The sequence below is a fragment of the Amphiprion ocellaris genome, chromosome 9 (assembly GCF_022539595.1).
Source record: "Amphiprion ocellaris isolate individual 3 ecotype Okinawa chromosome 9, ASM2253959v1, whole genome shotgun sequence".
Classification (NCBI taxonomy): Eukaryota; Metazoa; Chordata; class Actinopteri; family Pomacentridae; genus Amphiprion; species Amphiprion ocellaris.
Window position 1 is genome coordinate 26789065 of NC_072774.1, and position 24743 is coordinate 26813807.

General features: G+C 40.5%; 1 protein-coding gene across 1 annotated transcript in view; it reads right to left on the reverse strand.

The window, feature by feature from the left end:
- The window catches only part of LOC111589114 (exostosin-1a), a 40365-nt gene extending 23953 nt beyond the window's left edge, over positions 1–16412 (reverse strand). The window contains exon 1 of the mRNA XM_023299837.3: positions 14459–16412. Coding sequence (XP_023155605.2) covers positions 14459–15411 — 953 coding nt within the window. The 5' untranslated portion in view covers positions 15412–16412. The remainder of the gene's footprint in view (positions 1–14458) is intronic.
- Positions 16413–24743: the final 8331 nt, after the last annotated feature.

The following is a 24743-nucleotide window of genomic DNA, read 5'->3' on the forward strand; positions in this document are numbered from 1 at the left end:
CATCATGCTGGAAGAGGGATTTAGATAAAGCCTGGTGGCTGAAGCTAGGCTACGCCTGGACTGAGAAGTCTGTTTTGAAGCACTGTGTTTGTTTGTGTGTGTGGGTGTGATTTTGGACAATATCTGAGGAGTAATGCAACAGCCAAATCGCAGGGCCTGTGTGCAATAGTGCGAATGTGTATAGGCATGAGTTCTTTTTTTTTTTTTTTTTTTTTAATTTAGCCTGAACCAGGAGAAGAAATTATGTAAGTGTTTCAGGGTAGACAGAGATAGACAGTGTAGTAGAGAGAGACAAAGGGAAAAGGAAGTTTTTATGTTATGCCACACATATTGGTCATCTACATCTTGGACCTTCACCCTTTTGGGCAATAAGGGTGAGTGCAACCACAAAAATGCATAGTTTTTGGTCATTTAACATCAAATGGTCCTCAGGGAGGTCCGCAACTACCTACTACTACTGTTTAAAAAAAAACACCACATGAAAAAGACAGAAAATACGACCAGTTTACACAACCTGCTGACGATGACCAGCCTCAAATGCTCTGGGAAAAGAAGAGCTAAAAGTGCAAAACCAGTGTGAAGTAATGAGAAGAGCGCCTTCATTCTGCTGCTGAGAGAGTAAATTAGTGTCTCGCCAAGTCGAGCTGCCAAAAATGAAGTGTAAACACAGTCTTTTAGCTCTCAAGAGGGAAAAGATGATTACCTCACAATTACGAGACCACAGAGGAGAGAGAAGCCCCATTGCCTCAGTGACAGAAAGAGAGATTACAGGGTAGCGGCAGTACTAATGATGATGTGGAAAGTGAAAAACTGTAGTTTATCCCAGAGGATACACAAAACTGCAGTAACTAGCAGAAATTTGTGGCACTTGGCTAACGCATTGGCAATGCTCTTCAAAATGAAACTTGAAGAGGGGATGTCTTATTTGTTGCATGTCTGCTGCTGAGTTCAACTGTCGATTATCTAAGAGTCTGTTTCAGGAAAGCAGCATTGTACTGCAGCATCAGCGAATCTATTTTTCAGTTCTACATGTATACCACTACTAGGCCTGTCAAATTATTTAACAGTGAACAACTGATTAGTGCAACACGATAAATATAATTAGCTAAGTACTGAGCATGACACAGACACCACAATCAAGCAAATAAAGTTCTAACATTACTTTGCTTTATCTCACATTGTACTTTCATGCCCACACTGTGATGTCGAAGCGATACATTGTGCAATCCAAACCACAATCATCTGAAGTGTGGGAGGATTTTAGACAGAGAGATTGCTCTGTAAACACTGCAAACTGGAAATGGCTGATCCCACCACTACAACTTCTGCACCAGCACTCATACGAACGGCATCTCGGACTGCAGCCACAAACCACACCGTCCTGTGTACTAACCCCGGCCAAGCATGATGTAGCCTGTTACCATTACCATTTATCATCTCTGGTTGCTATTCAGTTGTTTCGTGTTTTCTGTATATTTTAACAGTCATGTACATGTAAGAACTTGGCTCAAATAACTGCTTATCTGCTTATAACTCCAGCGTTGAAGCGAGTCCATGTTATAACCATTTTCAGCTGTAAATCAAGCATTGTACTTCAGTAAAAAATACAGACTCTCTATTTCAGTGAATGGGGCTCTTTGACATGCGTTGATTAAATTAATCAATGTGACCTTTTTTTAATTCAACACTGTAGGGACCTGGAAATTCTATTTTAGTGATTGCATTACTGGATAAAACATTGAAATAAAAAAAAATAATTTTTGGACATTTAATCAGTAAATTAACTCATAGTAATTCAGAGGTTAGTTATTATATTAATGGAAACTAACTGAATCTGATTACCTTATTAAAAAATTGTTAGGAGCAGGGCATAGATTACATTATAGGATTACTGTTAATGTTTTCAGAACCGTACACAGTCGGTGTCAAGTGTTAAGTACTTTGGGTGATTGGCTCGCTTCTAACAGGCACATTTTTAATGGCTACTGTGCTCCTTCTGATAAAGGCTTACTGAGAGGCCACATTAAAAGCAAGATTTGTAAGTCTAAGTGCTGCTGAAGAGTTCCATTCCATCACTGTTCCATAAGCAATCCATTCAATCCACACTAACTCCAACCTGTTTGGCATCTATGTCCTCAGAACCAGAACCAGTCTGCCAGAGAGCAGAAAAGCCAAACTATCTGCAACAGACTGAGCGATGGCAGAAATTTACCAGATGAAAGTAGTTTTCATGTTGCTTCAACAGGAATTCAGCAATGCTTTGATGTATCGATTTACTGAATTTATTCATTGGAAAACAGTAAAATGATAAAGTTAATTGTCTTAGTGGGAGCCTGACCTGTAGAGATGCTTGACAAAGGAAGCTAGGGTAAAAAAAAATGTACTTGAATCATAAAAATCGCCTCTCCTAAGAATCAGTGTGGACTAATACATTTGACAGAATGGTAGTAAATCTGTTACAGGAGATGGCGGACATCTTGCTTTCTGTGAGGATTGGCCTAACAAATCCTCATTCACTAATGTGATGACTGTGTGAGAGGACGACCTAATCCTACTCACATAAATGTATTAGGTATGTGGATAGTGCAAATTCTACTGTGAAAAGCTTAAATAATTTCAAAGAGAAAACCACATATATACAAAAAAAGATATGATGAAATCAAATTTATTAAAACATTTGAGGTAAAATGGAGGACAGAAGGGGAAGGGAAAGTTTTGTAATTATTGTGAGCCACTTTAAGAGATGCTATATTCTTTCTAAGTCATTACCTTTTTCCAGTAGAACATAGGTAGCCCAACAAATACCAAAATATTATCGGCGACCTTTCAATGTTGAACACAAAGTAAAGTTAACCTGATCTTGGAGAGGAACCTAGACTGCAAAACCACACTCTTTGAGGAAGCTGAATTCCTCTATATCCTCACAGCCACACTGGCCTAGAACAAAGCTTTATCATCTGTTAATGAATTCCACGGCCAGCAGTACTTGCTGCTGCAGGCAGGTAATTAGTTTAAACAGCAGGAAAGATCAAAGTCAACATCTCCTGTCTCGCCCCCTGGTTGTGACCTCACAAGGGAAAGTCACAGACTTTACCGGCTGAGAAAACGAAAGAAACTGTATGAAGCTTAGCCAACAGGCTCAAAATCATAGTCTAAAGAATTTTAGTTTGAATTATAGCAACTTTCCCCTATTTTAAGACAACAAAAAGTGGTTTACAAAGGAAACAGCCGCTTTGAGTGTGTCAGTATTTCATATTTATACTTGTTCAGCTATTCTGTAGTTATTTATTTTGATAAAATATGGTCAGTTTAAATTGATTGTAAGTCTAAATGGCCACTTAATCTGTTAAGGACTGCAACAAAGAACAGGTTGAATCAGGCCATCATTTCACAGGAGAGTTAAGGCTATCACATACTCAGGGTTATCATCATGTGTGCTCGAGCGTCCCTTCCTCTCACGGTGCTGGCTAAGCCCTTATCTGACAAAGTGAAGTCCAAAGAGGACAGCGAGAGATACCATATCTTAGTGTGTGTTTGTGTGCCAGTTTTATCTGATGATCCAAGTCACTATTCAGCCAAGCTCTGCAACATGGTGGCTGGTAATTTTTCAGTGCTGCCAAGTGTGGTTACATTAACACAGTCTGGTCTAACATGGTGACAATGATCCAATGCCAGAGTACCTTTGAGAAAAAACAAGGACAGTGGCCCAACTCATCAGGCTAAGTCAGTCAATTTCCCCAAAACAGAAACACTAAGGCTATTTTAAGTGTAAAAAAAAATACGTGTAACATTAAAAATATTACATCAAGAGTGTCAGACAATGAGAGTGGGCTTTGCAGGTCTCTTGTACTCACTGACTGAAGGATTAAAAACTCACAGGATTTGACTAGCATTGGTTTTAGAGTGGTGCTTAATTCTCCATGTAGCTCTCACAACATATTTCATTGTACATGAGGGATAAATGAGCTCCTGTCATGGCCGGCAAGCAATTTATCTCAGTGTTTGAAGGACTGTAAATGTGCCAGGTCACGCAAACACTAGCTTGCTGAATGACGAGTCACTTCCATTACGCTATATCTTTGTCCCTAATGCTCCACCAGCAACGGTTCAGATGACTTTGCTCGAGAAACCTATCAAATATTAATATTAAATCTGGTGTGTCATTTCTTAGCTTCTCTGTCCTATTCTACTGTGTCACTAAAGGTATTTTCATATCTTGTCAAAATTGTCCTGACACAATCAACCGATGACATTATTCACATGAGCAGAGCACAAACTGGGTTTGAGGTGGACCAGACAGCACTTTTCTTTATCCTACTACACCAGAAGCAAACCTCCTTAATCAGGCCGAGTTGTCAAAAGTGCAACCATAAAGATAAAGTGTTACTACCCTTCAGAAAAGGGATGCCTGCATTTCACTACCATTTCTGCTTCTCTTCTTCCACACACTAACCCTCTCAGATCTAAGCCGGTTTTGGCAGCACCCTCTACCTTCTGCCATACTATGGATTGAATGGATCACACTCTGGCATGTGGACATCCCTTTCCTTATTTCACTCTCCCTGCATTCCAAGCGGAATACATCACCTGCACATGCTGCCAAGGACAAGACATACATCATCCTGTCAGGACAAGAGCTGCAATACAAAGGGGAGCATGGCAAACAAATGGCACTGCCCTGTGTACTGAACAACTAGCCTCCAAAGTGAGTGAGAGTGTGACTACAACCCATTCAGGCAAATAAAACATATTTGAATTTGAATCACGGAGAGAGACTGTGAAAGAGAGAGGGAAACCACTGCAACCACTTAAGCACATGCTCAAGTACACAACACTAAGATGACTACTTGTGATCCCATAATGTGCCAGATTTAGACTCTTCTTAAATTAGGCTTCACTGTTTTACTGCAAGTCACTGAGCAAGAGTAGACTCAAAGGTAAAGTGGAGAAACCTACTTCACCGACACTGGTAGTAATTAATGAGTGATGAGATGAGAACACTGATGGTAATACCCTCTGTTCACCCTCCACCTCCCTCTCTATAAATCCTGGCAGTGAAAAATGAGATGGCAATAAATTGAAAAGTGAGAGGACTGAACTCTTCTGGGAAATACTTCGTTTTCATCAGTTTCCTGAATAAAGCAGACATATGTGGAAACATACATACGCACACAGCAAATAAACATGCAGTATTATCATATTTTATATGATAGATATCAACAGGAGGTGATTATACACAACAGTAATCATGACCAGTCTGTGCACAGTGAAGGCATTGATTCTGTGTTACATTATTTAACAAAAATCAAACATTTTCCTGTTATTTCTGACCATTTTATAAGCAAAAATGTCTATTATAATAAAGCAAATCAATCTCCACTGATAGCACTGGTGCAAACAATGGGTTTCACAAGCATATCATTTGACACGCTAAAAAAAAGTACTACTTTCAATCACAATGGCTATGGCAGCAGCTATGTGTGCTTGCCAGATTCATGCCATAACAGCATAATGATCGTCATGCATTCACAGAAATGCAACAAGTTTTAAGTTTCATGCGCTCACAAAAAATGGTTGCACATTTTTGATGCATTCTAGTGCCTTGCCCATTTAATACAACTGACATATACATATATGTATATATATATTTTTCATTGTTAATTCTAATGATTTTGTTGCTGATGTTCTTCTTTTGGCTAAAATCCCTTTAAAGGATATCTAAACCTTCTTCAGTGGGCACCAAAAATTCACAAAATACAAAACTACAATCTCTTTTTACTATATCAAGTATAGCAGGAATTAACGGCACAGAAGGTTAAGACATTCTGCACAGGTCAGCTTGACCCCTGATGTTGTGAGTAAACAGAATGAGCTTCAACTCAACAGGTCAGCCACATGCAACTCTGTCCTCAGTCTGAAGTCAGAATCAGTTTTTGCACGAAATGTCTCTGTTATGTTGAGAACAATGCAGGCCATACCATAGCTTAGCTGCTCAGTTATCCACTTTCTTGTATTGTTTTCATAGCTATCGCTTACCGTGAGCTCTATAAATACGAGCAGTTTCTAATCCCTAAGGTCTAATGGATGACCTATGTAGCTAGGCATTTAACCCCCTCAACACAAAGCTATTAGCCATTAAAACTACGAACTAAATAATTCCTCTTTGACACAGTAATCACCTTCCAGAATATACACTATGTGCATCTTCTGGTTGACTAGACATATACTTTGAAACAACAAACTTGGAAAAGCTTTTTTTTTTTTTTTGCAAACATTAAACTGTTGGATTACCAATTTACACCCAAACAAGCCATACTGACAGACGGAAATTCGATGGAAAATTTGCAAAGATAAAAGGAGAATGGAGGCTTGAGGAAAACTCAGTGTGTCACACTGACACATTTCCTGTTCTATTGTCTGTCATCATCCCGAAAGATGAACACCAGCTGAAAAAGATATGAAACTTCAAAATCACAGCATTCAGAAGAGCTCATCTCAACTCACTGTTGTTAGTCGCTGATGGTGCCAGCATTTTCCTCTGTGGGATTAAATCTGTTTATAGCCTTAGAGACAACAGACAGGAAAACAAATAGCCAGTGGAATAAATATCAGATAACGCTGGATTTACACAAATTTTACGGATGAAAATTGCAACAGAAGTTAAACTGACAACACAGTGTGTGGGAAATAAATACAGAGAAATCCTGTTCAACAGCTACTTGAATTTTGTTTATGTGACAGGCCACAATACACTATTCTCTTGAGAAACAGTTCATTGGCAAATAAAGACTTGTTTTGATTCTATTGTAAAGAAGCTTGTAAAAAAAACATATCATGTAATGTATAGCATGACTGACTCAGGATCATTCAGCAAGGAGAGTTGGTGCCGAGCCCTCTTTAACAATGTAATATCTAAAGAACTCTTAGCAGCTCCATAACCTGTGCCTTCACTACAATACACAAACTGGCCAACTACAATACCCCAGAAACAGCATTTGAAACGCTGACCAGTCCTAAATTATTGTGTGGTCATGTAAATGTCCTTTCTAGGTCAACGTCGATGAAAAAAAAACATACAATCTGTGCAGAGTGGTTTTGTGGTTTACCAGTCTCCTTCCACGCCTGCTGTATCATTCAGCTCTTTCCAGCAGCGCCAACTGTTCTGGTTTACTGGCAGAGCTGAGTTATGCAGGATGGCAGCTCGAGAAGCCATCTCAAAACAGGCGTCTTTTCCGTAACTGAAGTCACATAGTTTATCATGGTATAAAATCTTCAAGATAAAGTCAGTCACTGCACTGCATAATAGAAACAGACTGCAGACGGAACAGGGTAAACAGACAAAACAGAGAACAAAGTCATCATCTTAATACAGAAGCAACACAATCAGTCTCATTATCTACTCGTTTCTCCAAAACACCTTCAAACATGGCCTGGAGTGTCTGTGATGTGTACGACGCTGTTGGCACAAACCTACTGGCACAAACCTACTGGCAACCATCACGCCAGCTGCATAATATTATCCAAAGAGATTTTTCTGACAAGCTTTTTGGGTTTTACTGAATCCAGCCCGTCTTCATCATCGGTTGTCTTCTTTACCAAGCAAATGGTCACAGACTAACAACATACATGCAGTGCTAACTTTTACAGCGCAATTACTAATTTTTTTTTGTCCGAAATATTACATAAACTAGCAGACTGAACATTGAGCAGGATCCATTAAAATCATTTTTCTTTCTGTCTAGAATACAAATACAGCTTCGGCCTAGTTTTTTTTTCCTCACACTGACACAAAATGTACATGCATGTCATGTCAGTGGTCATCTCCTCGTTGACCTTAGACTTTGCGTTTTGCCCAAGTGCAGCTTTTGTCTAAAGGCATGATCTGACATTAAGGATTTGATCAGTCTGCCTTTACCAGTGACAGTTCTTTAAGGTCATCTTGGCGTTTTGCCCTAAAGGTGATCTATGCAGCTATGTCAAGGTGCTGTAGAGGCTATGAGGTGCAATTGGAGCTTCTGTTTTCCTCCTTCAAACTGTACCTATTTATCAGACCTATGGAGGGTACTCGGGAGACTGTAAGAACTGGGATTACTGCAAATGTTTTTTCTAGAGGTTACAGAGAGTGGAGACACATAAGAGCACTTTTAGACGCTCTTGGCTGGCAGCATTCTGAACAAAAACAGCTACAAAATAAACATTGCAACTCTGAACAAGTACACCAAGGGAAGAAAAAAAACAGCTAATCCAATGTGTTGAAATAGCAGATAAGATGGTGGAAAAAAAGCATTTACTGTTAATGTGCAGGAACTCAGAAATTGAACATCCTCTCCCAATGATTATTATTTTCCCCAAGCTCTAAAGCCCGCATCAAGTTGGCTAGCAGCCCTCTGCCAGGGGCTTTGGCCAATACTGAGGATTAAAACACTGCAAGTCTATAAATACACCTAGCAGACCAACGTCACCATCCAGCCAGCTACTGCACACACCTCTTACTGCTGGATAGCTGGCATGTGTTTTCGTCTTTTCTGCTTCTCTCTCACTTTTACTGTCTCCCTTCATCTTTTAGCTTCTCAGACTCTCGCTGTTTGTTCTCTTTGTGTTCCTATTTCTCCTCCTAACTTCCTCTCAGTTTGTTTCCCACTCTTCTGTGACTCTCCCCTCATCTCTCACTCTATTCCGCTCATACTCTCTCGCTTGGCAGGGCCTCTTAATTGGAAACAAGCTGTGAGAGGGCTTTCAGTTTGAGGTTAAAATTGAATCTGACCTGCCTCCTGCTGCATCTTTTCTTCTCTCCTTTGGCTGTTTTACAAGCTTGTACACAGTGGCTGAGTGCGGATATATAAAGGACATGACAGATAAACCAGGAAAATGGAGGCTTACAGAGTTTACTAAAAAACACAGAAAAACAGTAAAATGGAAGATACAACTTGGCATTTTAAGTCACTGATCAGCACACCCTCTTTCCTTTGCAAGACATTTCAAATAATGCGTTTATTCAGGTAGCGCAAGAGAGACAGTATAACTTAGCATCAGATATTTTTACAGTCAAACAGATCACATCATTAAGGGTGCTGTATGTAAGCATTTTATTTTGAAAGTTCAGTCGCTTCATACCAGCTAGCCATGGCTGTCTCATAAATAAAAAAAATTAAAACAAGTGCAGTGTTTTACATTTCCACTCAACACAGCAGGGGCTGACAACAGGAAGGGACAGTTTGGCTCGCAAGGAAGTAAGCAGTGACAAGCTTAGATTCTTGCAGTCAGTCTACCAAGTTCCGGTGTAGATTTTGAGAGGAAGGGAAAAGGGAGAGCACCCTGGCTGGCCAGGTCGCTGTTGGGGAAGTTCTTGATGTCAGAGATTCTTGTCCCACAGGACTCTAATTCTATCATCTCTGAATGTAACGGTAGTCCTTGTTCTGCTCTCCAGGACATCTGCTATGAGCTGGAGGGATATTAAGACCAGAACCTGTAGCAGATTGAGAGCTGGTTCATTTGCGGCAACACAAAGTTTACCAACGGTGAAGAGCAGAACAAGCGTGCCATAAAGTTCATCCATGATAGTCAACTAGCATCGCCAGCTGCAGTCTATGATGATGGAGTTGAAGTCAATCTATAGGTTTAGAGACTTATTGGAGAAGGAGCTAAATAACACTAAGTACTGTCATGACATCAATCTGGCTAGTCTGCTGGTAAAGAAACAAAAAGATACGACTCACTATTTCCAGTCAGAACTGACAGAATAAAATGAAAGTGAAAACAGGATATAGAGATTTGTGAGTTAGCCCTGTGGCCTTGAGATCAAGTGAAAGGCTTTGTATCCAGGCAACCATACGCACAACTAATCATGCAATCACATGAGTTCGTGATTCTACCCCGAAAGACTGTCATATTATCTTTTAGTCAAATCGCCCATCGCTAGTCCAGATCTATTTATTTCTTCCTCCAAACAGGCCGTGCATGTCACACGCATATGCAATATATCAAAACCCCCATATTTATACCAGGCTAACATCTGGAGCACAAAGTCTCAACTATTACACAAAAATGACATGGACATTACATGGTAATTGTGGTGAGAGGCTGCATTCAGTCTGTCACAACTTCCTTGTTGTCAGTGGGAGAGGATAAGAGGGATTTGTGACACAAAGAGCCACAGCCAGGCACAGAAACTATTACTTCCACCCAGTTAGACCACAGACTGCACTGTCTGACCCACAGGGCTGTGTAACACGACAGTGCAACTCAGTCACAATCATATATCAACCTTCACTGAGAATTCTGTACTAACCAAACATGATGCAAAGTTGATTTTTTTTAGCATCTGATTCCTGCCGTAAAGAAGTGAGAAAATACTGTATGGAATAAGCTCTAATGTTGTACACCTACATTCGTTAAAATATTTGACACATTTTCAAATTAACTAATGTCTTAACAAGACACTAAGTGTGTCTGTCTGACAAACAGCTGCTTCATCTGGGCAGATATTTTAAGAGCTCAGGACATTTCATATTTTTCCAATTTGCAGTATCCTCCAAGCAACTTACTACAACTAGTGTGTTGTTTACAGCACAGTATAAGTCAGAATCACTTTTCATTTGGAAAGTTGAATCATGACCGAAAGACAAATATTGATCTCCTTGGCAACCGGCTTCCTCAACTACTGTCCCACCCACATCTTTGGCCCTGCCAAGTCTAGCCCCCTTGGAAAGCAGTGCAAAGCTGGGTGCCAGGATGGGGATAAAAGCAGGTCTAGGTATGATTTACCTTCCAAAAATAATGCAGCTTTTGGGGAATTGATGAATCAGACCTGTACTAGTAACTAGAGCCCAGAAAGCACCAGAGTAGACCAATACAGAAAGAGAAGCAGCAAAGATGCCATTTGTAAAAGCTATCCACAATACAAAGACCACATGTACCCTCTGGAGAATAATTTAAACTGCTTACACAATATGTAATAAGATGGACCACATCTGAAGTACCCTTACCCTATCCATCACAACATAAAAAAAACCTGAAGGGATAAAATGTGATTCATAATTCATGTATCACTGCCATCAACACTACACAGAGCGAACAGCTCTAGGAGATTTAAGAAAATACTACATTCAATGTGTAGTATAGACAGCCTTCATTTCGGCTTGTCACCGCGTTTTAAACACACCCAATCTATAACAGAATGAGCTATTATTGCATACCCAAATAAAAAGATAGTTCACCGCAAAAGATCAGTCTCAGGAGCCTCAAACTGTGTCCCATGAAATCACTGTATACTGCAGGATATTTTTACCAGATCCGGTACAAACAAACTTCTCATAAAAAATGTATGATATCTAGCTGAGAAATGCACTTTTCACTTTGCCTCCACTATGTACAAAAAACATGAAAATCGTGTATGAAGAAAATATTAAGGGCTCTAACTTTCTGTCATCACTTTTTCAAACTGTCAATGTGGCCAATGTCACGGCACAACGGCCATTATGAACCTGTAATAATATTATTACATGCAGGCAATGTCGTGGTCATAAAATGATGACTTGATCTACAATCTGCCACTTGATAAGAGCTGATTAAGCTATCACATACCTTCATACAGATTTGCATTATTCCATACTATTTCCGTCGACTGACACCAAAAATAGAAAAGTATGTAAATCTGAAAATTTATATTGTGAATTCAGCGGCCGTAAGTTCCAGTATGCAACAAAAGAGGGGAAAAGGTGAGACTGAACTAGCATTCAGACAGGGCTTTCCCTCTCTCATGTTCTCTTGCTTACTCTAACTACAAACATGAAAAACTAGTTTTGATGTGCGTTAAGGCAAGTCAGTAAGACTTTTAAGTCAGCTGTCAATAATTACAGAAATGTATATACATTCATGCATGAATTTAACACTTAGCAAGAAAAAAACGTAGCTAGCAAAGTGGGGAAAAGTGCCAGGGTCACACATGGTTCACAAGCCCAGTGGACACATGCACAGACCACAATGGCAGCGGATCATGTCCAGCAGCTGCTGTGCAGCCGGATGCAGAGCTACATTTTGGTGAGCAGGCATATGAAGGATGTAGACACATGGGTTTGTCAGACTGCCCAGCACAGGATTGGCAGATGGAAAAAGGAGCGCAAACAGGATGCTCTAACTTAAGGAGAAGAGTCATATTTGCTGAATAACAATAATCATCATCAGTTTTCCCTAACGGTGGTCCATATGATTCTAATCCAAAACTCTTCTGGTCAAATTCAGCAAGTATCTCCTCAAATTCTACAAAAAATGTGATGTATGTAACAAGCCTGGCCCTGTAAATATGAAACAAGCAAAGTCGCTCATATCAATCTGGACGACATTATTCCAAGTCCAAGAAGCTTTTATAACCATAATAGTTTCAATGACACACAGACTTTATCGAATGTTGTAGTTCTGCCAGGACAAGGTAACGGTGGGATCAACATTTAATGTATAAATCCATTTTATCTAATATTACAGAAATTATGTATGACTGGGGATCAAGCCAAAGGCTGCTGACTGATAGTGGTGTGGCTTACTGAGGATGTAATGACTGAGAAGAACTGGACATACTGTAACCATGCAATGAAACTAAGCTGGCAAGGGCTACAGATATACTCAAAGCCTGTTTCTCCCCCAATGCTACTTAATGACAGGAGGATTAATTTTCCTTTGGGTTACGGCTCTGATGCCACCCATCTCATGATGTGAAATCACTCCCTGGCAGCACTTGGCAGCAAGCAGTGAGCTGGCAAAGAGTGGCAGAAAGTTCATGTCTTAAGAGTGATATGGAGAATATTATTTACTGAGCGAACGAACCTAATGAGTACCACCGTGGTACTTCCCTACCCAGGCAGACAGTAAACATGTGAATCCTATGAGGAACCATGGTAAACAAGCATGATATGAAAACACATCTGAATCAGCTTGTGATTTAAAGTCCAGGAAGAAAACACCTCTCACTCATTCTCACTGTAAAAGGTACTGCAGCCAGATTTCATAGCCGACCCCTTAAGATACTATGTCACCCAAACTGAACAGTTGACAGCAACATGGTAAAAAGTTGACATGAGGGTCAATCACAGCAAGCCCCCAAACAACGGAGGGGTCACGCAGGACACGGGTTGGGGCCAGGGCATTCCTGGCTGATGCAGTTGGGTTTGTCTGGGAAATGACTGAGCAAACAGGGGCCAGAGTGGCTTCCCCTTGCTGGCACCAGCGCTTTGTCCCTACTAATCCACTCCAAAGAGCCACAGTCAAACACCCAGAGCCATACAGTCACCAATAACAACACAGCACAGTCTAGGGGGACACGAAATGAATCCCACTGGCCAAATCTGGGAGACAGACGCCAGTTTGCTCATCAGATTTGATCACAGAAAACAGTATGGCTTTAGCTGCAGGACTGGGTGATGATCACAGAGCAACTTTTTGGGCAATGGAAGTGTGCAATACTGCCTTCACTGGGAATTAAGACTAGTTACAGAGACAGCATTACTCCCCATTGCATACCTATTTGCTTTCAAAACAGTTGCCTGTGCATTATGATAACTGGTAGGCAACATTATAAAGAGAGACCCTTAAAATATCAAGGACAAAGTATCAGGACTCATGATACGATGACAGACATAAAGAGTGAGAGGACAAGAGCAAGAGAAGAAAGACGCAGATTCATCCATTGCTGAATAACAAGCTGTACAGACGAGAGGGATATAAATTACATTATTACAGTAGTTCTTCTGGCTGGCTTTAAAGCGGCGCTCCTTATCAGCACCATGTCTAATTCGATAAATAATGTCATATGATGAGAGGAATATTTAAAAGTAGCAAGTCGCCAGTGCCTATTAAAAGGGTTGTGGTTGTATAAATAACAAAACAAAATGAAGCGCAATCACATCAACGAAGCATGACCTTTGTAAAGACATCAGACCATGTTGTGTTTAGAAATCGTATGATCCCAGTTCCTCATCTCCAGTAAGAGTTATGACTAATTCTTTTCATGACGATAGGAAAGTCCCAATGTAGAACCAAAAAAAAAAGGGGGGGGGGTCAAACATGGGAACAATACTGATAAAACCTAGAATTTAAGCAAACTAAAGCATAACCACCATTGTAATATATGTGTTTTTAAAGAGTTCTGCCAATTTTATATACCAGTGAATAATTTAACTGCAGTAGTTCATGGTTAGAGTACATATACTGAAAATAGAAGGATTAATCTTTGAAGAATACAGGTGTCCTGTCAAAACCTTCAACACTTAATGTCTACACTGTCATTATTAGAGTTGGATAAGAGCGAAAGGTCAACTTGGTAAAATTCTAGCAAATATTAGGATAACATGAAAAGACAAGACAGTTGAATGGGAACTATAACAGACCTATAGTGCATCTGTGTAGTGTAGCGGTCTAAGAGTGTCATGGATTAAAGCTAACAACTTTAAAGTTAAGAAGTACTCACTTGTCGTATTCTGTGTTGTCCCTATCACACCGTGTATCCTTGTGCTTCTGCCAGTCCTTCCCATGCTTACAAGTGGTGAGGAGGACCACATCCTCTGAGTTGTGAACATGATATAAAGCATTCCTAGTGTCCGAACCTATTCCAGTTAGGTACCTTTTCCCCTTAAAAACAAGCATGTACTTCCTATAAGGGGGGATTGTGTTGTGTTTCAGATAGCCCCTTTCCCCTCCTGTCCTGGGGTGGTCTTTAGAGAAGAGAGGGATGGAAACGTCAAAGTTTGGCCGAAAGTTCTCTGTGCTGATGCTGGCCTTGGCCAACATTGCGAGTCCAATGTCAAAGCCAAGATCTTCTGTGTAGTCTGGCCAAGTGCCAGAGTATAAGTTAAAGATGATGTGGTTTTTGCCTCCATTCCACAGAGGAAGGCTCTGGATTTTTGCTTTCAAGTTGTGTACATACTGGGGGGAAAGCTGGTCCCTGTCCAGAGTGTCCAAACTCAGGACAAACAGGCAGGCCTGTCCTGGGTCAGGTGTATAGAACCTGGAGCCTTCAATCGAGGATAAGATGTTCTGGTAACTGTCTGACAGCTTCTCCCCCTTCTGCTGGGGATACACGTAAACTTTAAATCCATTCCTCTCGCACAGGGAGAAGTCGAAACAGGACTCCATCCTGCAACGTTTTCCGGTGTACAGGCCTGAGAGTGTGTCCCTCTTCTGCCTGGGAGATATGTGTTCATTGAGATCATCGCTCCGGTCCTGCTCCCAGGGGCTGAAGGGCTGTAGGTAACCGGGCAGGGGACGCCACCTCGCCCCGGGGTGATAACCGGCGAGGCTGCGGTCATCACGCCGGCTGGGACCCCGTCTGGAAAGCGGGACTTGTATCCCCCCGAAACAGAACAACAGAACCAGACACGCACCGGCGGAGAACAGAAGTAAGTATCGTTTTTTGGCCTGCATGTGTCCGGCGATCTGGGATAAGATGCCCGGCGATAAATCCAAGAAGTCCCGAAGTTTTGGTCTCACCACCTCCTGCGGGAACGTTCCGCCATCTTCCCCCGGGTTGCAAGGGCTGTGCGCTCACTTCTCCCTCCTTCTGCTTCAGATGCCTTTCACAAGTCCGGGAAGTGATCCAACGCATGTGGGCGATTTATAATGTCCATCCACCTCGTCTCCTCGTCAATAATGGCACCGCTTAACTGACAACAGGTTTTCCTAAACAACACAGTGACCCGATGCGCTCAAATCGGGGCATCTGAAGTCGCACCCTACTTTCCTTTGTATAACGCCACCTTTACTCAGCCGTAAGCGATCATTTCAACTCAGAGGATTCTTTTCTATCGAGCTACAACCACACACAGAGCAACAGCAACGCCACACACGACTACAAACTTGAGCAACGTTAAAGCAGCGGTGTGAGCCAGACTTGTTGCCTGGACAGTTAACTATTGTCCCCACTGGAAATTAGGAACCAAGCGGGCTCTGGAGCTCCAAACATTCAACATACCCGGTCGGAGAAGGTGTCACAAATCTTCCTCTCACCGTGTTGAAAGACTCCAGTATCATTTTTACTGTTTGTTGAATCCACACCGCAGATTTCTCCGGCCGACTTAGCTAGCTAGCAGGCTACTAACAAGCTAGTTTCTGAAAACATTCCGAGTTAGCTTGTTAGCTAAGCGGCTGCATCAAAGAGGCTTTAAGGCTGGTTGGAAGTGCAGGCAGCCGGACAGTCTCTCCCCCGCCGCTGAAAAACATGTCTCCTCGCTCGTTCGCAACTTATCCTCCGCTCTTCCCTCTAAGTCGACGGACTAATTTGTCCGTGAATTTCTCCGGTCGTGTAAAGTGTTCAAGTGGTGACTCTCTCGCTCACACACACACGCACGCACACACGAAAACAAGAGTGCTGTGGAGACTGCAAGCCACGCAAAGCAGCACGGCCGTCCCACCAGGACGACTGCTGATGATGATGTGACGTTCCTCCACGGCGCACGGTGCGTTGCCATTGGCTGCGGTCACCTCCGCGGCGGGCGGGGCTTCCACTGCACCCATTCACAACCAGAGAGAACGGAGAAGAAAAGACTCCCGTAGTGACCCGGTCGCAGACGCAGTGTGAGCTGGAATTTATGGTCTTGTCTATTGAGCAATGCCAACCCATTTGAAGAACTGACAAATAATCCCACTCTCAAATGCAGGAATATTTACCAAAATAAACACACTTTAAAGATCATTTTCTCAGAGTATACAACAGAAGTATGTACAGGCCTTTGCTATATGTTCATTGTCAAATGATTCCAGATTTTATAATCTTTCCACTCAATTTCTAAGCTAAAAAAAGAAAAGCCTCATTTCTTATACAACAATAAAAACTAATAGGTCATTTTTTTTATTATTATATTTAAAAGAAATACAGGCCTCATGGGGTGCAGTTTCACTTATGCAGCCTCATATTATCACTCCTAGCTTCGTGGTTCAGTGTCAGGACTATGCATTCATTGTGGTCGTATTGGACAGTTTCCTGCCAAATACACAACAAAAAACAGTAAATTACTGAAATTCAAGTATTTTATGTTTTCATTATTTTTTAGTTCCACCTTTATTTTTTGTAATGTAGCCCTGTGACAGACTGGCGACCTGTCCAGTGTGTCCCCTGCCTTCACTCCAAGTCAGCTGGGATAGACTCCAGCGCCCCCCACGACCCTAATGAGGATTAAGCGGTGTATAGATAATGGATGGATGGACCTTTATTTTTGGTGACTGACTCAGTCTTTCTCAGCATGGAGGACAGCAATATTGCACAAATTCTTAAGAGATATTCTTAAGACACATTTTTCTTCAGCTGCTCTTTGCTGGAGGAGTTGAGTTGCTCTGCCTTTCATCTTTCAAATACCCTAAAGATGTTCTACTAGATTCAAGATTCATTGACACATACTCGGTCAGATCATAGTTTCACTTTTTCTTCTTTCGAAACTCCTGTGTGACTTTGGCAGCGTGCATCGGATCATTATCATGCTGGAATGTTTGCCTTCTGACAAGCTTCTGCAGGCTGGGGGTCATCTTATCAGCCAGTATTTTTGGTGCATTCACAAGCATTCATTTTGCAAGTGACAAATGCAACCTCACCAATACCCGTTTCACTTATGCAGCCCCATATCATCACACTCCCTACTTTGTGTTGCACTGTCAGGTCTACATTCACTGTTGTAGTATTGGACAGGTTCCTGCCAAGCATGCTGACCAAAGAGTTTGCTCCCATTATTTATCTGGCTTTTCATGTTCTTTACCACAGTTTAGTCTTGCAGCTTTGTGCTAAAGAGCAAGCAAGTTTTTATTCTGAATAGCATCAATGGATGTAGTTCATCCAATGTACTTCACATTGTCTTAGCTGTCACAGAAACTCTAATTTCCACTGAAAATCTCTGTGTCAAGTCTAAAACACATATCTATCTGTTTTTCAAAGATATATTGTGTATGAGTGTACTGTTCTGGCATAAATTTAGGAACCCAGCCCTGCAACTATGACTGCTGGTACTTTGACTAATTCCTTACTTCCTGGTTATGGCTGCAACTGTGTTTCCATTGATTTTAGGTTGGTCTATAACTTAAAAAACAATCAGATTTTTAACTTACTCTGGTAATTCTTTTCCATGTGGAGACATGAGACAGATATATGCCAAAGACAGATATAGACAAACAATACTTACAGCCCTTAGATACAAAACTGAGAAACATCTGGTGTTTGCAGACCATTTTATAACCATGTTCATGTAGTTAAGCTAACTGTAAATCACAAGTGTGCATAGTTTAGTTTCTGTTCCTGTATTTTCAATGTAGTCTTTCCAAAGTATTTGTTTTCAGTTGTTCATAAGAGAAAAGACTCCACTGTTCAACTTAGAGATATTGAACAAGGGCATACTCACTTCTGGTGTATACCATTACTGTTCTGGTGCTTTCTAGTCACTTACGTGATCTTCATTAGCTGACTAGGTTTGGACTTCTTGTCTATGTCTGAGGTTATTTGAAGGCCAGTTTTATGGGGTGATGAATTTTCTCTGAACACCAGAGCAAAAGCTAAAGAAAAAATTGTCCTGCTGGTTAAAAGAAGGGTGTCAATGAAATAAATGTCTGCAATACTTGATGGCAATCCATTCATTAGTTATTGAGATACTGTAGACATGACCAACCTAACTTGGCTACAAAATCTCAGGAAATTTATTCTTAAGATTTTCTTGCTTCAGTTTGAACCATTATTACAAATCCAGTGTAAAGAGGCCACAATAGAAGATGAACTCCAGTGGATTTGAAAGATCGGCTCATGTTCCCAGCAGCCCCATCAATTCTGTGTTGCGCTGTAGTCATGAAGGCCTGTCACATAAATTTGAGTGACGTCGACTAAATGCTTTCACCCAGTCGTGACCCAGTTAAATTCCCATGCTCTTTTAAAGACCAGTTCTGTTGCTTCTTGCTTATGAACCAGAACAGAGTAATATCATTAGTGATACAGAATATCTGGTTAATTGCTTTTGCTTTTTCATCCAGTAGTTTTATGAAAATGTTGATTGTTTGCATTGGCATTTCACAGCAAGTGTAGAACTATTTTCACTGGAGATGGTCTTTAAATATAGAAATACTATTCTGCTAAGTTAACAGGAATATTTAGCAACATAAATTCTTCTGGAGCTTTTGATCCAGTTGCATGCTCATAATTAGCTGACTGGATTTGCCCAGTTGTCATAGAAAATGTAGGTATTTGTTTTCCAGAATTCTTTTAGTGTAAATTAAACCCGTCTTAGACTATTCTAAATATTACTTTTATATTGCTTTTGAGGTTAGTAAAGATGACCAGCTACAGAAAATGCCATGCAGACTCATTACTAACAATAAACTACATCTCTAGGGAATAGTATACTGTTTTGTCCCATATATAGGTGGGTTTTTGTCAAGAATTTTAGATCTACATGACAATAACATGAAACAAAGCACATAATTCTAAATTGCATCTTTAAATGGAGCAAGAGTAACTAAAATGTTGCCCATGATGCAAGATGCACAATTTTCTTCATCATCCATGTACTTGTTTTTGTTGTATTTTTCAAGTTTCACCTCAAAGAGAACTTGAGTTTAGGTTCCTATAATAACCAGTTTTTCTGCAGCTGTGAGATTAATTGTCTGTTGAAAGCCTAAAAAACAGGATTCCTGTGTTAGACTCTTAGACCTTCTAATGCTTTCTGATGGACAGTTCTGGTTCTTCTTCAGCATGATGTGGTCCTGCTAAAGTGTCCAGTGCTGGCTGTTGCTGAACCTGACCTCCAATCCCTCTGCCGGTTGTTAAACAACAAGAGAAATCCATGCTTTTCCATCTAAAGTGAAACAGAGTACAATAGAAAATGTTGGGTGAGAGGAGAATGGAGTTCTGAAAGGAACTGCACTGGTGGATGAGGACCGGCAGGACAATGGCACTGCAGTGCATTAGCCAGGTCTTTTCTGGCATGTAGTAAGCCATGATGTGTTTTCACAGCTGCTGTGGTCTGAAAGACTAGAAGTGATTTTGCAGAAGCGGGGAAAGCGCAAGGAGGAATGTGAAGCTGCGTTCCTCAGGAGCTGTGGACCAGCTATCTGCACTGTCTCGGTACCCCATGGACCAGTGATCAAAGACAGGGAGGGATACGACGGCCACCTCCTCATTCTCTACCTCCTCCCTTTCTCTTTGTCTCTCCCACTCCTGCCTTCTCCCTCTCTTACCCTTTCAATCTTTCCTTCTTCTGCTGTCCAGCATTCTTTCCATCTTTCCTCTCTTTCATCCCTTTAACTGGTTTACGAGGGGGTTGGGGTTGGGGGGGCGTGGGGGCTGCTGACTGATGTGAATAGATGGACGTTCCTCAGCTTTTGCCACCAAGATGATCAGATGGGCTTTGTTTATAAGTCACTGTTTTTTAATTCAGGCTCTTTTAAGTGGTCCATCCATGTGGAATTGCGACAGTCACTCTCTTAGCAATCTGAAAATGATTTTTGTGCTCAGATGCTTCACTTCAAAACCAACAAGATGATAGAGAAGGGACAAATCAACAAAAACACCGACAATTGGATTCCAGAGAAAAACAGTAGAAAAACGGTGGGGTTTTGCTTTTGTGTAACTATTATCTGCAGCTTAATGAATGTGGAGATGCCATCTCCCTGCTGTTGCATTGTGTTTGCTGAGCTGAGCACTGGCCAGATTTAGAGCAGCAGGGTGACTGAGGCAGAGCAGCACTCCCACTGTGTAATACATGCAGCCATGCCAATATCTAATTTGGATGCACCCAGGTCAGCATAGTTTTCCCAGCCAGCTCACGAGTCAGCCAGCCAAGCAACTAAACAGCCAAAAGGAGATTTATTACTTCCTTCTGAGTATGTTTTGAGTTCATTAATTTGCTGTTTGTTAATAAGTGTAATACGTCGCAGATTTGTTATTCAGATTCCGCCCACATGCTCAATTATAAAATATGAATGCACTGCATGTGTGAGGCCCATGTGGACATGTGCATGACTATGCACACACACACACACACACATTTGCGGTTGTGTGAATGCTACGTATGTGTGTGCCTCTTTCATGTAGAGCACAGCCTTGGATGTGATAATTTAATGTCTCCTCCTGACTGAGACTGACAGCCTTGGTGAGGAGCCTCATCCATCTGTGTTGATACTGAAATGCACAAATCACATCTCGGCCTATCAAGACGAGCAGCGAAATGAAGGGTTCATGTGACAAATGTGTGTGTCTTGTTGCAGAGAGGCCAGTATGATCACTCTCAAGGATTTAAGTGGATGGCTACTTAATATACTGTAGGCCTGTACATCTGGCACATTTTTCTCTACACAGAAAATGCCCATTCACTTTTTTGCTCATATATAAGAGCATTAGCTTTAGACAGCAGCTGATAATTTTAGTCCCACACATTACTGTTCTCAACTTTTTAACACTTTGGATTTTATACAGATTAGTAAAACTTGATACAATCTGTTTATTCATGAGCTTTGGAGGAGCCGCTTGGAAGATATAGTAACCTTTGTACATAGTCAGTTGTTTCCCCTTTTTGTGGAAATCTCACCAGGTCTTGGCCAAAGTTTCATACAGGTCCAGGAGTGTCCGAGGAAGTTTTTCTAAACTTTTTTTTTTTTTTTTTAACAAAGAAAGTCTCAAAAATTAGACACAGATTGGCATAAGTCTCACTGGAGTTATTTCCAGTTGATACAGTGAAGTCTGTTCATTATAATTGTGGTTAATGAACATGATCACATTTTATTATTTTTTTGCTTCCTGCTAATGAACAAGAAGAGAGAAATATCCTTAAGCAGAGAACAATACAGATTATTTGTTCAATTCCTTCAGATTTTCCAGCTAGCATTTTAGTGAAAATGTAGTAGTAGTCCAAAGAATGTCTCCTGTGTAGTATGATACAGTTATCCATCCATCCATCATCTATACACCGCTTAATCCTCATTTGGGTCACAGGGGGGCTGGAATCTATCCCAGCTGACTTGGAGCAAAGGCAGGGGACACTTGGACAGGTCACCAGTCTATCACAGGGCTACATATACAGACAAACAATCACACTCACATTCACACCTATGGGAAATTTAGAATAATCAATTAACCTCAGCATATTTTTGGACTGTGGGAGGAAGCCGGCGTACCCGGAGAAAACCCACGCATGCACAGGGAGAACATGCAAACTCCATGCAGAAAGATCCAGGGAACCAGGGATCTTCTAGCTGTAAGGCGAAGGTGCTAACCACCACACCACTGTGCTGCCCATGATACAGTTATGAGACACATAATGCAAGTTGAATTTTTTTTTAATTCTTTGATAGTTTATCTTACAAAAATGTAAAAAAGCAAGAACCAACATGTAAAGAATTTTTACATGCCCATAAATCTTATAAATACTAGGAGGAAAAAGGTTGACCCTTCATACAAGAGATATTTTGCTATTTACTGTTTATTTTGCTATTTATTTATTTTTTTAAATCTTTAATCTTGTCTCCCATCTGCATTGTTTAATCACAGCCTGCAATTCAGCAGAAAAATCCCAGAATTTTTGTCATCTAACTGCAGGTCACAACTGAACTAATCATGGCAACGTCTTTGTGCCATAGAGCACAGAATCCTTGATATCTACAGATTCTTGTTGGAGCAAAGGATTTAGTTTTTGCTCATTTTTGATTGAGACATGTAGAATAAAGTAATTTGGATGAAATACGTTTACTTTAAGCTTAGATATTGTGAAGTTTTGCAGTGGAACTGCTTGTCAGAGCCACTGTAAAGTTGAGAATCCTATGATTCTTTCTGTTTTTACAGATTCTGGGTTGATGAATGATGTAATTTAAGTGACACACCTTTTAAACCTGATAGCTTGTGCAGAGGTTCTGAAGGATGAATGATTATTTGTATTCACATTTCTCTGGATTTGTGTAATACTGGATTTATTAATTCAGTTCTATCCATCCATCCATCCATCTATCTATCTATCTATCTATCTATCTATCTATCTATCTATCTATCTATCTATCTATCTATCTATCTATCTATCTATCTATCTATCTATCTATCTATCTATCTATCTATCTATCTATCTATCTATCTATCTATCTATCTATCTATCTATCTAGCAGTACATTTTGATACAGACAAAAATACTGTTTTCATCATAATGTGTTATTCATGTGGCTGTGCTAGAAACAGTCTAGAGGAGAGTAATGTGTTTATTCTGTTTATCATAACTTGATTATCGTTACATTCATCTTCCTTATTATTCTTCTGCTTCCATGCCTGCATTGAGGCTATATATCAGAGAGAAAATTAAAATATAACAATACACATATTTCTGATGAAATGGGATGAAAACATAAAAGCCCCTGTATGTGAAAGGTACATTTGTGCCTGCGTAAAATATGCTCACCACCGTATGCAGGGCAATCTGTGTGTTTGTTGGAACATCTCAATCACAGAGCAGAGATCAGGTTCAATTACACATGCAATAACTTTTAGGTCTCTGTGGGCCTGGAAACCATTTATATGCTAATAAGTATGACAACAGTAATGACGTGCAATAAAAAGACATCTGCTGCTTGATCGAATCTGATATTAGAGCATTACCACAATCAGTCTTTGCTATTTGTCTTGAAAACTACTTGTTAGCCTCGTAACTCCTTTTGGGAAGTGTTTTGGCATCTCGCGGCGGTGATGTAATAACTCCTCTTCTGGCCTTTTCTTGTCTCTCTGCAGTGGGTAGCAGTGTTTCAGCTGCATGCACTTTGGGGAAATTGAAAGTTGACAGATTTTTCCATAAAGTCAGGTCGATTCAGTCGTGATTATATGGAGCAAAATCCCAATAGAGGGCTATAAAATATGTACAACAAACTGCACTATACCCTCCATCCTTTAGACTTTTGATTCATATATGGAAAACCTTATTTTCATAAATTCTGGAAATAGGGGAGAAACCTGATCATTCTTCTAGGATAGATAGACATGTTGCCATATGTACAGAGAAAATGAAAGTAGTAAGGAAAACAAGGAAGGTGAATGAACTTAAGGTCTAAATTAACTGTGTTTTAACCATGCTATTGGTGAGAGAAGCATCAACATGTATTTTATGAATTGTCATGAAATTTTGTACAAAAGATTATATTTTTCATGTTTTTGTGGATTTAAATAAGCAGAAGGAGTCATCAGCAGTAAATATTAGTATGGAACATGGTTGAGATTATACTTGCTGAGCATCAGCATGTCAACAAAAACAAAACGCCGCAAGCATTTTTGCATGCTGATGTTAGCATTTAGCAGATTTTGTGCTCTTTCCTAGTTAAAAAAATTAAATGAAAATAGTTTGTGGAACATTTTTCTTAATGTGTGTCACTTTATCCTGTCAAAATTTGATTCCTGATGTGTCTCCAGAAACTGTGCATAATGAAAACACAAAGGACTCAACCTTTTGTGGTCTGACCTGCTCAGTCATCAGTGGTTATAACTTTCATCCAAGAGTTTCAGGACTCAGAGCACATATAATTAACTTTTGCAATTCAGTATCAAAAGAAAGAACAACAAAGTTAATCACATAAGTGTTGCTAAATACTAGCCTCACGTGGCACCAAATTATAACTATAATTAGACTAGGTACACGACTGTGAAGTAATTGTTGCACGGAGTGACGGGCAGAGTAAGGCAGAGTATGCATCCTGTCTTATTCCAGTGTGAGGAGCCTGCTGTGCTCAGCTCTTACTTCAAGGGCCTGAAAAAGATCAATGAGGAA